Here is a 17,604-nt window from a genome sequence, read left to right as displayed (position 1 = left end):
TTTTTAAGCAGCGGCTTTTCTCTGCTTTCCTGACGCATTGGGCCTGTGCTTCACGTTAATTTTGCGGCCGGCCGCCGCAATTAGCGTTGCTAAGTAGAGTAAGTAATTAACCTTCTTCTTTCTTCTTGGAATGGAGAGAAAAACATCTTCTTTCCCCAACAGGCTTCGCCACTTGCAGCGTGATACAGAGGTGGTGCTAGCTCGAATAGCTAGTTAGTGCTCACCAGCTTGCTAGCTGTCGCACGGTGAAAGACATGCAACTTTGTACTACTAACCTGGCCTATGTAGGTGTAGCCACCTCACCTCCTCTTGATTTCTTTTATCTGATATATAGGATTGCAAGTTTGCAACGACCCTGAGCTTTTTCAGAGGGGGTGAAACTAGGGCAACGATTCTGAACAACCCTGAATTTTTATAGGGTCACGTAGTGCTCACCAGCTGGTCGCACGGTGTTCATTTTCTGAAGAGCAGTGGTGAAGGCAAAAAATATCCTCACAAATCACAAATATCCCACTTGAAGGCAGGATATTCCCCGTGCATGAAACTAGAACGACCATGAAATGGCAGGGGCGCCTTCCCTCGGCCCATGCAGGATGCAGTGCATATTCCCTGTGCCGACGTGGAACGAGCCCATGCACGCACGCACGCACGCACGGGACCAAAGCAAAGCGAGCTCGCAACTTGCAAAGCACCGCCTACCGCCTACCGCTACGTGCCTGCTGTCTGTCCCGAAGCTTCCCGGAAGGCGCCTCCAAACACTGTTTATCAGTAATTAACATATATAATCTCTTCTCGCTTGGCTTTTCCACGTGTAAATAATTGGCGCCTTTCCATACGGTCCGTAAAAAGCACCCCCGTTTCCCGTATAATTGCGGCATATAAAATGTTGAATAACCGGTAACTTTGCGTGTACGGTGCACGCAAACGCCTTTCTGTTCGGAAATAATGGTAGAAAATTCGAGGAGCTCACGGTGCTGCCGTGCAACATCACAACCTAGTAGTAGTAGTTTCTTAGACACAAATCTCTCTCTCTCTCTCTCTCTCTCAGAGAGAGATTTCGTTTTGCGGCTGGGTTGGTTAGGTAGCTAGCTAACTCTAACCAAGGCTGGTCACTACTGATGATGAGTCATGACTCATCGGTCGTCACTACGGGACAATGGCGGTTCGAACAGTGCTTGGCTTTAGCTTAGCCACAGCGCAGGCCACACAACCAGCGTTACGCTCCTCTTCGTTCCTTAATTCTTAAGTCCCATCCGGCGGCGGGCCCCGCGCCGCACCCACGCCTCGCTCCCTCCCTCGCGCGCCCCCGCCTTTAAATACGGCCCCGGCCTCCGCTTCCCATTCGTTCCATTCACCACCTAGCCAAGCAAAGCACTGAGAGCAAAAGTTGTTCCACTCTCCGCACCAAAGCAAAGCCAAGCCACCAAAGCCAGCCAGCTCCTCGGTCCCGGCGACCGCCAAAGCCAGCGGGCTCGACGGTGATCTCTCTCGCGCCCGCATTGCCACGGATCACGCGGTGGTGGCCATGGCGACCGACAGGCGGATCCAGCCGGCCGGGGGAGGCGGGTCGTCGGCCAGAGGAGGAGGGGGAGGCGTGGAGCCCGGGCTCGGGAGGCGCCTGCTGGACGTGCTGCGCACCGTCTACCACATGCTGCGCCGCGGCCTCTGCCGCAAGCGCCTCATGATGGACCTCCACCTGCTGCTCGGCCGCGGCAAGCTCGCCGGCAGGCACTTCCGGGACCTCCTCGCCCACCAGCCGCTCGCCGGGGGCACCCGCTTCGGCGCCGCGGCCGCGGCCGGCGCCTCCCCGTCCGCGCTCTCCATGTACCAGCACGACCCGAGAGACGTTGAGTTCAGCTGCGGCAGCACGCCGGTCCACGAGCAGGCCGTCTTCCCCTTCAAGATCGGCCGCGGCCGCGGCCGGGGCAGGAGCTACGGCGGGCTGGACGCCGCCACCGTGGCGGCCGCCTTCGAGATGATGAACGCGCACGCTGCGGGCAACTCGGGCGGGGACACGCCGGGGGTGTCCCGGGCCACGCCGTCGCCCATGCTGGCGCTCAGCCTGGGCCGCTGCCCGGCCGGGGCGCGCCAGCTGCGGGTCACCGACTCGCCGTTCCCCGTCGAGCCGGAGGGCGTCGACGAGCGCGTGGACGCCGAGGCCGACAGCTTCATCAAGAGGTTCTACGAGCAGCTCAAGATGCAGCAGTCCACCACGCCGGACAACTGCACCCGCCGCCGTGGCTAGATCCAGGCGCGCCGCGCGCCAGTCCCAGCCGCTTCCGCCGTCCGCCGCGGTGGTGCGAGGTGCGGGTGCATGGGCGCGAATACTCAAGCTATATAAATACGTGGCATCGGCCGATTGTTTCACTGTCATGTGGGTCTCGAGTTTTTCTACCCGCATGCACTGCCTGTAATGTTCCTCGTTTGTGATAATCTCTCGATAGAGGGCGAGGAGACGAGATAAAAAAAAGGGGCTTTGAAGCCCCCAACTTGTATCTGCCATATCATATCAAGATGATATCATGCATGCACCATATGAGATGAAATGATAGAATTTTGCACATTTGCGTGGATGTTGTTAATTAGGCCGGGTGCATGCACGCTAAGTTGTTTCATTTCACAAGTTTGCATGTGTTTGTGAAAAATGCATGCCCCTACTTAGTAAACTGGTTGTTTTGTGTATTATTTGATTGTGCTGTTTGTATTTGTGTTGGCACGAAGCACACACAAACACACACATACTAACTGAACTTGCCAACTTGGATATATACTAAAAAGAACACAGCAGATTCATTCCGCACAAAATAAGCAACGTACAGCTTTGTTCATACCTACCGAGATCCTTGAGAATCGAGATAGCGTACATGAGTCCGACATGTGCGGTTCCCTTGTCTTTACCTGTGCATGATCACAACACGGAGAGGAAATGAATCATGCAGCTCGCCCGTACGTACCGTTCAGTTAGTCTTTTAACTTCATGGCCCCAAGGAGTAGTTAAAAAGAGAGAATATTACCTTTGTTTTTCCTATTAAAACCATGTTTGGAGACCCGCCACTCCATCACTCCGCTCCGGGAGCTAGAGTTAAAAAGCATGGAGCTGGGAAACATATGCTCCCCAGCTCATTGTATTTTTACGAGTTGAAGTGACTCAGAACATAGCCTAAAAATTATGATAAATATTACGTCTGTGGCAGGCGTACAATCATTACGTGTCCTTTCCTTTTGATCTCAGCCCGTTCGATTAATCTTCCTCATGATTACGACACCACCAGTTGATTTGTCTCTGGGTGCACTAGCTTTTCTGTACGTTTTAGTTTTAATTTCCGGCTTGAAAGTGAAGTGATTAGGCTTTCTCTTTGGTGCCGAGACTTTTAGAATATCCCGGGAATGGATGGATCATAAATCTATGTCAGATATATACCCATGTCATCGTCTTATCGATCCCCAAATTCCATGGTCCCACATATGTTAGGTATATTCACGTACGTATGCACTTATCTCAGTGGGCTGATTTTTTAAGTGCAAAATAGCTAGGTTAAGTGGTTAACCTATGCCAATTCACGACACGTCATGGTTCAACATTGTGGAGAAATTTTCTCCATCTTGTTAGAGATAATTGTCCTTTAAATTTTGTATAAGGAGTCGTGCATCCGTCCGCTGGATGAATCCTATATTCCTGATTAGCTACTCCCTTCGTCTTTTTTACTCTGCATATTAGCTTTGTTTGCTGTTAAACTTTACAGACTTTGACCAAATTTACAAAAAGAAAAGATTAACATATACAATACCAAATCAATACCGTCAGATTCATAATTGAATATATTTTCACCTCATATAATTTTTTATTGTATTGTAACATATTATTTTCCACAATTTAGTCAAACTTTTTAAATTTTGACTTTGGTCAAAGTTAATATGCAGATGAAATATAAACGTAGGGAGTAAAACTCACTACCTATTTTTCCTACACATGCAAGCATGTCAAATAAGCAAATCATCCATGCAAGTCATAGATTTTTTTTTTGCATTACTCTATGCATGGGGGGATGCCACATCATCATTTCATAAGTTACTATTTTTACTTTAAATTATATATTGACAATAATGTACATGTGTCGGTTTTGTTATTTTTCACGTACCTGATTTTTTTTCACGTCAGTCATCTTCTTCCTTCCTTTCTTCACGCCGGACCTCACCGGAGAAGACAACCGCATTATCTATCTCAGGGTAATCCATGGCCCAATTATCTATCTCAGGGGGATTCCATGGCCCCATTATCTATCTTAGGGGGTGGGGGTGCAGGGGATCGACGGAGTTGTTTTTTGGTGCGGCAGGGCTTAGAGGGATGGCCGGGGCGGCGAGGCGGCGCTAGCTGCTGGCCACGGGGGGTAGAGGCAATCGTTTAGGCCTAGGTTGGCCGGTGGTTATGCGAGGAAGAAGGGGATGGAGGTACAAGATGAACAGTATCGTGATCTGCTTTTTGACCGTTTGATGAAGATCTAAGGGCCCTAGATTGAAGTGATTGATGCAGTTTTATTTTAGGGCACATGCCATATAGTCAGTCCCTATATGCATTGGACAGAGTGGTAGATCCAGGAATTCAAACATTGGGTGCACAAAAAAAATTACAACCTAATAGAGAGGCCAATTAATTCGCGTCTATGTAAATTTCACAATAGCAAAACTATCTCAAAAGATTACATACCCTCTGCCATGGCTTCAGAGCAAGATATGACAACATCATCCATCAAATGAAGAAAAACAACTGCCACCCCCCACACACCCACCCCACATTTCAGCATAATAGAAAGCTCTACTATACTTTTGAACTTTCTAAACCTCTCACCTCTACGCATATCAGTAATAAAAGTGTGTCAATTGATAAAGGATATGCATCAATCTTCCTCCATGTAATCCATAGGAAAAAGATGTACAAGCTTAACCAAGTGTCATGTACAACTCACAATTCAAAGAACGCTTTATGGCTGACAATTCAAAGACTATTCATCTATTATTTTTCTGCTAATGAAATCAAGCAGAACCTCACTCCTCAGTGTCGCCGTGCTTATTCCCATCCTCTGTGCTGGAACATCCCATTCCCATGTTGGCAGGACACTACGTGTTGGGGAACGTAGCATGCAATTTCAAAAAAAATTCCTACGATCATGCAAGATCTACCTAGGAGATGCATAGCAACGAGACGTGGAGAGTGTGTCCACGTACCCTCGTAGACCGAAAGCGTTATGTTAACGCAGTTGATGTAGTCGAACGTCTTCACGATCCAACCGATCCAAGTACCGAACGTACGGCACCCCCGTGTTCAGCACACGTTCTGCTCGATGACGTCCCTCGAGCTCTTGATACAGTAGAGGGCCGAGGGAAAGTTCCGACAACACGACGGCGTGATGACGGTGATGGTGATGTGATCCGCGGAGGGCTTCGCCTAAGCACTACAACGCTATGACCGGAGGAGTAAACTCTGGAGGGGGGCACCGCACACGGCTAAGAAATAACTGGTGTGCCTTTGGGGTGTCCCCTGCCCATGTATATAAAGGAGGGGGGAGGAGGAGGCCGGCCCAAGGGGGTGCGCCAAGAGGGGGGAGTCCTACTAGGACTCTTTTCCTAGTAGGATTCGGCCCACCCTTTCCTTCCAATAGAGAGGGGGAAAGGGAAAAGGAGGGAGAAGGAGAAGGAAAGAGGGAGGGCGCGCCCCCTCCCCTTGTCCAATTCGGATTGGGCAGGGGGGGGGGGCGCCACCTCTCGTGGCCTGGCTCCTCTCCTCCACTATGGCCCATTAGGCCCATTAACTTTCCCGGGGGGTTCGGGTAACCTCCCGGTACTCCGAAAAATCCCCGAACCTTATCGGAACCATACTGGTGTCCGTATATAACCTTACAATATATCAATCTTTACCTCTCAACCATTTTGAGACTCCTCGTCATGTCCGTGATCTCATCCAGGACTCCGAACAAACTTCGGTCACTTAACTCATAATAAAAATCATCATCAAACGTTAAGCGTGCGGACCCTACGGGTTCGAGAACTATGTAGACATGAGCAAGACACATCTCTGGTCAATAACCAATAGCGGAACTGGATGCTCATATTGGCTCCTACATATTCTACGAAGATCTTTATCGGTCAAACCGCATAACAACATATGTTATTCCCTTTGTCATCGGTATGTTACTGATGACCCACAAGTATAGGGAATCTATCGTAGTCTTTTCGATAAGTAAGAGTGTCGAGCCCAACGAGGAGCAGAATGAAATGATAAGCAATTTTTAGTAAGGTATTCTCTGCAAGCACTGAAATTATCGGTAACAGATAGTTATGTGATAAGGTAATTTGTAACGGGTAATAAGTAATAAAAGTAAATAAGGTGCAGCAAGATGGCCCAATCCTTTTTGTAGCAAAGGACAAGCCTGGACAAACTCTTATATAAAAGAAAACGCTTCCGAGGACACATGGGAATTATCGTCAAGCTAGTTTTCATCATGCTCATATGATTCACGTTCGTTACTTTGATAATTTGATATGTGGGTGGACCGGTGCTTGGGTACTGCCCTTCCTTGGATAAGCATACCACTTATGATTAACCCCTATTGCAAGCATCCACAACTACAAAAGAAGTATTAAGGTAAACCTAACCATAGCATGAAACATATAGATCCAAATCAGCCCCTTACGATGCAACGCATAAACTAGGGTTTAAGCTTCTGTCAGTCTAGCAACCCATCAAATACTTATTACTTCCCAATGCCTTCCTCTAGGCCCAAACAATGGTGAAGTGTCATGTAGTCGACGTTCACATGACACCACTAGAGGAGAGACAACATACATCTCATCAAAATATTGAACGAATACCAAATTCACATGACTACTTATAGCAAGACTTCTCCCATGTCCTCAGGAACAAATGTAACTACTCACAAATCATATTCATGTTCATAATTAGAGGGGTATTAATATGCATAAAGGATCTGAACATATGATCTTCCACCAAGTAAACCAACTAGCATCAACTACAAGGAGTAATCAACACTACTAGCAACCACAGGTACCAATCTGAGGTTTCGAAACAAAGATTGGATACAAGAGATGAACTAGGGTTTAAGATGAGATGGTGCTGGTGAAGATGTTGATGGAGATTGACCCCCTCCCAATGAGAGGATCGATGGTGATGATTTCCCCCTCCCGGAGGGATGTTTCCCTGGCAGAACAGCTCCGCCAGAGCCCTAGATTAGTTCCGCCTCGTGGCGGCGGAGTTTCATCCCGAGAGCTTGCTTATGATTTTTTTCTAGGGCAAAAGACTTCATATAGCCAAAGATGGGCACCGAAGGCCTGCCAGGGGGCCCATGAGGCAGGGGGCGCGCCTAGGGGGGTAGGGTGCGCCCCCACCCTTATGGATGGTGGGTGGCCCCCCTCTAGTGCTTCCTTCGCCCAATAATTTTTATATATTCTAAAATTGACTTCCGTGAAGTTTCAGGACTTTTGGAGTTGTGCAGAATAGGTCTCTAATATTTGCTCCTTTTCCAGTCCAGAATTCCAGCTGCCGACATTCTCCCTCTTCGTGTAAACCTTGTAAAATAAGAGAGAATAAGCATAAGTATTGTGACATAATGTGTAATAGCAGCCCATAATGCAATAAATATTGATATAAAAGCATGATGCAAAATGGACGTATCAACTCCCCCAAGCTTAGACCTCGCTTGTCCTCAAGCGGAAACCGATATCGAAAAATATGTCCACATGTTTAGAGATAGAGGTGTCGATAAAATAAAATACGGACATGAGGGCATCATGATCATTCTTAGAACAACAACATATATATATATATGTATATATATATTGTCATATGATTTCTTATGCTAAAGCAACAATTCATTCACAATTTCAAGTATGAATCAGAAACTTCATTGAAAACTAACAAACTATAATCACATTCATTGAAGCAATAGCAATTTATCATAACATCAGAAAGAGTCAATATAAGAGCTTTTCAGCAAGTCCACATACTCAACTATCAATGAGTCTTTCACAATTTCTAACACTCACGCAATACTTATGGGTATTGAAGCTTTAATCGGACGCAGAGAAAGATAGGGGCTTATAGTGTTGCCTCCCAACCTTTTACCTCAAGGGTAATGTCAACAATAATAGTTCATGAAAACTCACATCCAATTAGCTATATATATCAGGATCTTTCCAACACACAGTGCTTGCCAAAGGATAAAATGTAAAAAGGAAAGGTGAAGATCACCATGACTCTTATATAAAGTATAAGACAAGAATAGAAGATAGGCCCTTCGCAGAGGGAAGTAGAGATTGTCATGTGTTTTTAAGGTTGGATGCACAAAATCTTAATGCAAAAGAACGTCACTTTATATTGCCACTTGTGATATGGACCTTTATTATGCAGTCTGTCGCTTTTATTTCTTCCACATCACAAGATCGTATAAAGCTTATTTTCTCCACACTAATAAATCATACATATTTAGAGAGAAATTTTTATTGCTTGCAACCATGACAACTTACTTAAAAGATCTTACTCAATCCATAGGTAGATATGGTGGACTCTCATGGCAAAACTGGGTTTAAGGATATTTGGAAGCACAAGTAGTTTCTCTACTTGGTGCAAAGAATTCGGCTATCATGAGAGGGAAAGGCAAGCTCAACATGTTGGATGATCCATGACAATATAATTTATTTCGGATGTAAGGAAACATAACCCATTACGTTGTCTTCCTTGTCCAACATCAACTTTTTAGCATGTCATATTTTAATGAGTGCTCACAATCATAAAAGATGTCCAAGATAGTATATTTATATGTGAAAACCTCTCTTTCTTTATTACTTCCTATTAATTGCAACGATGACCAAAACTATGTTTGTCAACTCTCAACAACTTTTATTCATCATACTCTTTATATGTGAAGTCATTACTCTCCATAAGATTAATATGATCTCTTTATTTCTTTTTATTCTTTCTCTCCCTTTTTTTCAAGATCATAGCAAGATGGTAAAGCCTTTGACTCAACACTAATATTTATTATATATAGCTCATGGACTCGATTACATAGAAGGATGATAAAGCAAAACTCAACACTAATGTTTGATTCTTTGACCGTTTACCACCCTCAGACTTGTGCCTTCGAAGTTGTTGATTTTTATGGCACCGGAACGATAGACCTCCTCGATAACGTAAGGACCTTCCCATTTAGAGAGGAGTTTTCCTGGAAAAAAATCTTAAACGAGAGTTATATAACAATACATAATCACCTACATTAAACTCATGTTTTTGTATCCTTTTGTCATGCCATCTTTTAACCTTTTCTTTAAACAGTTTGGCATTCTCATAGGCCCGGGTTCTCCACTCATCAAGCGAGCTAATGTTAAATAGTCTCTTCTCACCGACAAGTTTGAAATCATAATTGAGCTCTTTAATGGCCCAATATGCCTTATGTTCTAGTTCGAGAGGTAAGTGACATGTTTTTCCATAAACCATCTTATACGGAGACATACCCATAGGATTTTTATATGCAGTTCTATAGGCCCATAATGCATCATCAAGTTTCTTGGACCAATTCTTTCTAGATCTATTAAGAGTCTTTTGCAGAATTAATTTAAGCTCTCTATTTCTTAGTTCTACTTGACCACTAGACTGTGGATGATATGGAGATGCAATTCTATGATTAACATCATACTTAGCAAGCATCTTACGAAAAGCACCATGAATACAATGTGAACCACCATCAGTCATTAAATATCTAGGGACTCCAAACCTCGGAAAATAACTTCTTTAAGCATCTTAATAGAGGTGTTATGATCAACACTACTAGTTGGAATAGCTTCTACCAACTTAGTAACGTAATCAACAGCAACTAAAATATGTGTATACCCATTAGAGGAAGGAAACAGTTCCATATAATCAAAGCCCCAAACATCAAATGGTTCAATAACAAGTGAATAATTGATAGGCATTTCTTGACGTCTACTAATGTTACCAATTCTTTGACATTCATCACAGGACAAGACAAACTTACGGGCATCCTTGAAGAGAGTAGGCCAATAAAAACAGGATTGCAATACCTTATGTGCAGTTCTATCTCCAGTGTGGTGTCCTCCATAAGCCTCAGAGTGACACTTGCGTAGGATCTGTTCCTGTTCATGCTCAGGTACACAACGTCTAATAACACCATCTACTCCTTTATAAAGGTGTGGGTCATCCCAGAAGTAATGTCTTAAATAATATAAAACCTTTTCTTTTGCTGGTATGTGAAACTAGGTGGTATAAATTTAGCAACAATGTAATTAGCATAATCAGCATACCATGGAGCAGTACAAGAAGCATTTATGATAGCTAATTGTTCATCTAGAAAGCTATTATCTATAGGTAGTGGGTCATCAAGAACATTCTCTAACCTAGACAAGTTGTTTGCAACGGGGTTCGCAGCTCCTTTTCTATCAATAATATGCAAATCAAATTCTTGTAGTAGGAGAACCCATCTAATAAGTCTAGGTTTAGCATCTTTCTTTTCCATAAGGTATTTAATAGCAGCATGATCAGTGTGAACAGTTACTTTAGAATCAACAATATAAGGTCTTAACTTATCACAAGCAAATACAACTGCTAAAAATTCTTTTTCAGTAGTAGCATAATTTTTTTGGGCACTGTCTAGAGTTTTACTAGCATATTGGATAACATTTAACTTCTTATCAATTCTTTGTCCTAACACAACACCTACAACATAATCACTAGCATCACACATAATTTCAAAGGTTAAATTCCAATCCGGAGGATGAACAATAGGTGCAGAAACCAAGGCTTTCTTAAGTATTTCAAATGCTTCTACACAATCATCATCAAAGACAAAAGGAACATCTTTTTGTAAGAGATTAGTCAGAGGCCTGGAAATTTTTGAGAAGTCTTTAATGAACCTCCTATAAAAACCGGCATGACCAAGGAAACTTCTTATACCTTTAGTGTCCTTTGGACATGGCATCTTTTCAATAGCATCAACTTTAGCTTTATCAACTTCAATACCTCTTTGAGAAATTTTATGCCCCAAGACAACACCTTCATTAACCATAAAGTGGCACTTCTCCCAATTCAAGACAACATTAGTTTCTTCACATCTCTGCAAAACTCGATCAAGGTTGCTTAAGCAATCATCAAAAGAAGTTCCATAAATGGAAAAATCATCCATGAAAACCTCAACAATCTTTTCACAAAAGTCAGAGAATATAGCAGTCATACATCTTTGAAAGGTAGCAGGTGCATTACATAAACGAAAAGGCATACGTCTATAAGAAAAGGTACCGAAAGGGCAAGTAAAGGTGGTTTTTTCTTGATACTCTTTCGACACAGGTATTTGAGAGAAATCAGAATAACCATCTAGAAAGCAAAAATGGGTATGTTTAGATAAGCTTTCCAGCATTTGATCAATAAAAGGTAAAGGGTGATGATCCTTTTTAGTAGCCTTATTTAGTTTGCGGAAATCAATTACCATTCTATAACCTATAACAATTCTTTGTGGGATCAATTCATCTTTATCATTAGGAACAACAGTAATACCTCCCTTCGTAGGGACACAATGGACAGGACTTACCGACTAACTATCAACAACAAGATAAATTATACCTGCCTCCAGAAGCTTTAGTATTTCTTTTCTTACCACTTCTTTCATCTTAGGATTTAACCGTCGTTGGTGATCAACAACTGGTTTAGCGTCTTTCTCTAATTTTATTTTGTGCTGGCATAGAGTGGGGCTAATGCCCTTAAGATCATCAAGAGTATATCCAATAGCAGCACAGTGCTTCTTCATAGTTTTCAATAATTTCTCTTCTTCCTGCTCTGAAAGGTTAGCACTAATAATAATAGGATATATCTTATTTTCATCAAGATAAGCATATTTAAGAGTATCAGGCAATGGTTTAAGCTCAAACACGGGATCACCCTTGGGTGGAGGAGGATCCCCTAGAATTTCAATAGGCAAGTTGTGTTTCAAAATAGGTCCCTATTTAAAGAATAATTAATCTATTTCCCTACTTACATTCATAAACATATCATTTTCATGGTCTAGCAAATATTGTTCTAAAGAATCATTAGGAGGCACGACAATAGAAGCAAGACCAATAATTTCATCTTTACTAGGAAATTATTTATCATGGGGTTATCTACAAAATTTAGCAAAATTAAAATAATGAGGCATATCCCCTAAACCAACAGAAACAATACCCTTTTTGCAGTCTATCTTAGCATTAACAGTATTCAAGAAGGGTCTACCAAATATATTGGGACAAAAGTCATCTTGTGGGGAACCAAGAACATGAAAATCAGCAGGATATTTAACTTTCCCACACAAGACTTCAACATCTCTAACAATCCCAACCGGTGAAATAGTATCTCTACTGGCAAGCTTAATTGTAACATCAATACCTTCTAACTCATCAGGTGCAATATCATGCATAATTTATTCATATAAAGAATGAGGTATTGCACCCGCGCTAGCACCCATATCACATAAGCCATGATAGCAATGATCTCCTATTTTAATAGAAATAACAGGCATGCCTACAACAGATCTATGTTTATTTTTAGTATCGGGTCTAGCAATTCTAGCAGCTTCATCACAAAAGTAAATAACATGCCCATCAATATTATCGGACAAGAGATCTTTAACCATAGCAATACTAGGTTCAACTTTAATTTGCTCAGAGGGTGTAGGTGTTCTAGTATTACTCTTACGAACCACAGTTGAAGCTTTAGCATGATCCTTTATTCTAGTAGGGAAAGGTGGTTTCTCAATATAAGCGGTAGGAACAATAGGATCAACACTATAAGTGATAGTCTTTTCTTAAACTTTAATAGGTTCAACTAATTTTACTTCAATGGGAGGATGATATTTAATCCACTTCTCCTTAGGGAGATCAACATGAGTAGCAAAGGATTCACAAAAATAAGCTACTATCTCAGAGTCAAGTCCATATTTAGTGCTAAATTCACAAAAAGCATCGGTATCCATAAAAGATTTAACACAATCGAACTTAGGTGTTATACCTGATTCTTTACCTTCATCGAGTTCCCAATCTTCAGAGTTGCATTTAATTCTTTCCAATAAATCCCATTTGAATTCAATAGTCTTCATCATAAAAGATCCAGTACAAGAAGTATCGAGCATGGAGCGATTATTGAGAGAAAGCCGAGCATAAATTTTTTGAATAATAATTTCTCTTGAGAGATCATGATTGGGGCATGAATATAACATTGACTTAAGCCTCCCCCAAGATTGAGCGATGCTTTCTCCTTCGCGAGGCCAAAAATTATATATAATTACGATCATGATGAACCAGACGCATAGGATAAAACTTCTGATGAAATTCCAATTTCAATCAGTTGTAGTTCCATGATCCCATATCATCACATAGCCTAAACCATGTCAATACCTTTCCCTTCAAAGATAAAGGTAAGACCTTCTTCTTGATAACATCCTCGGGCATACCTGCAAGCTTAAATAATCCACAAACTTCATCCACATAGATTAGGTGCAAATCAGGATGCAATGTTCCATCTCCTGTAAAAGGATTAGCTAGCAGTTTCTCTATCATACCCGAAGGAATTTCAAAGTAAACATTCTCAGTAGGTTCAGTAGGTTGAGGAGAAAATCTTTGCTCTGCTGGTCGGGGCGAAGATACCCCGAAGAAGCCCCTCAAAGATTACTTTCCATAGTAACAAGTGACAGTAAGTTTTAGCACACTATACAAATTTGTCCTTACCAAATTCCACCTACCAAAGGCGCTTCACTCCCCAGCAACAACGCCAGAAAAGAGTCTTGATGACCCACAAGTATAGGGAATCTATCATAGTCCTTTCCATAAGTAAGAGTGTCGAACCCAACGAGGAGCAAAAGGAAATGATAAGCAGTTTTCAGTAAGGTATTCTCTGCAAGCACTGAAATTATCGGTAACAGATAGTTTTGTGATAAGGTAATTTGTAACGGGTAACAAGTAATAAAAGTAAATAAGGTGCAACAAGATGGCCCAATCCTTTTTGCAGCAAAGGACAAGCCTGGACAAACTCTTATATAAAGGAAAACGCTTCCAAGGACACATGAGAATTATCGTCAAGCTAGTTTTCATCACGCTCATATGATTCACGTTCCTTACTTTGATAATTTGATATGTGGGTGGGCAGGTGCTTGGGTACTGCCCTTCCTTGCACAAGCATCCTACTTATGATTAACCCCTCTTGCAAGCATCCGCAACTACAAAAGAAGTATTAAGGTAAACCTAACCATACCATGAAACATATAGATCCAAATCAGCCCCTTACGAAGCAACACATAAACTAGGGTTTAAGCTTCTGTCACTCTAGCAACCCATCATCTACTTATTACTTCCCAATGCCTTCCTATAGGCCCAAACAATGGTGAAGTTTCATGTAGTCGATGTTCACATGACACCACTAGAGGAGAGACAACATACATCTCATCAAAATATCAAACGAACACCAAATTCACATGGCTACTTATGGCAAGACTTCTCTCATGCCCTCAGGAACAAACATAACTACTCACAAATCATGTTCATGTTCATAATCAGAGGGGTATTAATATGCATAAAGGATTAGAACATATGATCTTCCACCAAGTAAACCAACTAGCATCAACTATAAGGAGTAATCATCACTACTAGCAACCCACAAGTACCAATCTGAGGTTTTGAGACAAAGATTGGATACAAGAGATGAACTAGGGTTTAAGATGAGATGGTGCTGGTGAAGATGTTGATGGATATTGACCCCCTCCCAATGAGAGGATCAATGGTGATGGCGATGGTGATGATTTCCCCCTCCCGGAGGGATGTTTCCCCGGCAGAACAGCTCCGCCGGAGCCCTAGATTGGTTTCGCCAAGGTTCCGCCTCATGGCGGCGGAGTTTCGTCCCGAGAGCTTGCTTATGATTTTTTCCAGGGAAAAATACTTCATATAGCCAAAGATGGGCACTGGAGGCCTGCCAGGGGGCCCACGAGACAGGGGGTTTGCCTAGGGGGGTTGGGCGCGCCCCCGCCCTTGTGGATGGTGGGTGGCCCCCCTGTGGTGCTTCCTTCGCCCAATATTTTTATATAGTCTGAAACTGATTTCCGTGAAGTTTCATGAATTTTGGAGTTATGCAGAATAGGTCTCTAATATTTGCTCCTTTTCCAGCCCAGAATTTCAGCTGCCGGCATTCTCCCTTTTCGTGTAAACCTTGTAAAAGAAGAGAGAATAGGCATAAGTATTGTGACATAATGTGTAATAGCAGCCCATAATGCAATAAATATTGATATAAAAGCATGATGCAAAATGGATGTATCAGTTACTTGCCCGAGATTCGATCGTCGATATCATCATACCTAGTTCAATCTCATTACCGACAAGTCTCTTTACTCGTTCCGTAATTCATCATCCCGCAACTAACTCATTAGTTACATTGCTTGCAAGGCTTATAGTGATGTGCATTACCGAGAGAGCCCAGAGATACCTCTCCGATACTCGGAGTGAAAAATCATAATCTTGATCTATGCCAAATCAACAAACACCTTCGGAGACACATGTAGAGCATCTTTATAATCACCTAGTTACGTTGTGATGTTTGATCGCACACAAGGTGTTCCTCTAGTATTCGGGAGTTGCATAATCTCATAGTCAAAGGAATATGCATAAGTCATGAAGAAAGCAATAGCAGTAAAACTAAACGACCATAATGTTAAGCTAACGGATGGGTCTTGTCCATCACATCATTCTCTAATGATGTGATCCGGTTCATCAAATGACAACACATGTCTATGGTCAGGAAACTTAACCATCTTCGATTAACGAGCTAGTCAAGTAGAGGCATACTAGGGACACTCTGTTTGTCTATGTATTCACACATGTACTAAGTTTCCGGTTACTACAATTCTAGCATGAATAATAAACATTTATCATGATATAAGGAAATATCAATAACAACTTTATTATTGCCTCTAGGGCATGTTGTCGGGGTCAAAACCGGTGGATCTTGGGTAGGGGGTCCTGAACTGTGCATCTAAGGCGGATGGTAACAGGAGGTAGGGGACACAATGTTTACCCAGGTTCGGGCTCTCTCGATGGAGGTAAAACCCTACTTCCTGCCTGATTGATCTTGATGATATGAGTATTACAAGAGTTGATCTACCATGAGATCGTAGAGGCTAAACCCTAGAAGCTAGCCTATGATTATGATTGTTGCTGTCCTACGGACTAAACCCTCCGGTTTATATAGACACCGGAGGGGTCTAGGGTTACACAGAGTCAGTTACAAGGGAGGAGATCTACATATCCGAATTGCCAAGTGAGGGAGTCCTGGATTAGGGGGTCTCCGGACAGCCAGACTATATCCTTTGGCCGGACTGTTGGACTATGAAGATACAAGATTGAAGACTTCGTCTTGTGTCCGGATGGGACTCTTCTTGGCATGGAAGGCAAGCTTGGCAATACGGATATGTAGATCTCCTCCCTTGTAACCGACTCTGTGTAACCCTAGCCCCCTCCGGTGTCTATATAAACCGGAGGGTTTAGTCTGTAGGACAACAACAATCATACCATAGGCTTGTTGGAAATATGCCCTAGAGGCAATAATAAATTAGTTATTATTATATTTCCTTGTTCATGATAATCGTTTATTATCCATGCTAGAATTGTATTGATAGGAAACTCAGATACATGTGTGGATACATAGACAACACCATGTCCCTAGTAAGCCTCTAGTTGACTAGCTCGTTGATCAATAGATGGTTAAGGTTTCCTGACCATGGACATTGGATGTCGTTGATAACGGGATCACATCATTAGGAGAATAATGTGATGGACAAGACCCAATCCTAAGCATAGCACAATATCGTGTAGTTCGTATGCTAAAGCTTTTCTAATGTCAAGTATCATTTCCTTAGACCATGAGATTGTGCAACTCCCGGATACCGTAGGAATGCTTTGGGTGTACCAAACGTCACAACGTAACTGGGTGGCTATAAAGGTGCACTGCGGGTATCTCCGAAAGTGTCTGTTGGGTTGGCATGAATCAAGACTGGGATTTGTCACTCCGTGTAACGGAGAGGTATCTCTGGGCCCACTCGGTAGGACATCATCATAATGTGCACAATGTGACCAAGGAGTTGATCACGGGATGACGTGTTAGAGAACGAGTAAAGATACTTGCCGGTAACGAGATTGAACGAGGTATCGGGATACCGACGATCGAATCTCGGGCAAGTATCGTACTGATGGACAAAGGGAATTGAATACGGGATTGATTGAATCCTCGACATCGTGGTTCATCTGATGAGATCATCATGGAGCATGTGGGAGCCAACATGGGTATCCAGATCCCGCTGTTGGTTATTGATCGGAGAGTTGTCTCGGTCATGTCTACATGTCTCCCGAACCCATAGGGTCTACACACTTAAGGTTCGATGACGCTAGAGTTGTAGAGATATTAGTATGCGGTTAACCGAAAGTTGTTCGGAGTCCCGGATGAGATCTCGGACGTCACGAGGAGTTCGGGAATGGTCCGGAGGTAAAGATTTATATATAGGAAGTCCAGTT

At 42.8% G+C, this 17,604-nt stretch overlaps 1 protein-coding gene across 1 annotated transcript; it reads left to right on the top strand.

Moving 5' to 3' along the window:
• Nucleotides 1–1,327: 1,327 nt before the first annotated feature.
• On the top strand, nucleotides 1,328–2,563 carry LOC125548089 (uncharacterized). The gene has a single exon (XM_048711769.2). It carries the CDS (start codon nucleotides 1,526–1,528, stop codon nucleotides 2,243–2,245), a length of 720 nt encoding a protein of 239 aa, XP_048567726.1. The 5' UTR covers nucleotides 1,328–1,525; the 3' UTR covers nucleotides 2,246–2,563.
• The last annotated feature ends 15,041 nt before the right edge of the window (nucleotides 2,564–17,604 follow it).

This window comes from Triticum urartu, chromosome 3A (assembly GCF_056163025.1).
Source record: "Triticum urartu cultivar PI428250 chromosome 3A, HENAU_Tu73, whole genome shotgun sequence".
NCBI classification, from domain to species: Eukaryota; Viridiplantae; Streptophyta; class Magnoliopsida; order Poales; family Poaceae; genus Triticum; species Triticum urartu.
Note: the sequence above shows the minus strand (reverse complement) of the source record. Positions and strands in the feature narration are given on the sequence as shown.

Excerpts from the sequence above, each read along its gene's own strand:
- LOC125548089 (XM_048711769.2), top strand. The coding sequence starts at position 1,526 with ATGGCGACCGACAGGCGGATCCAGCCGGCCGGGGGAGGCGGGTCGTCG.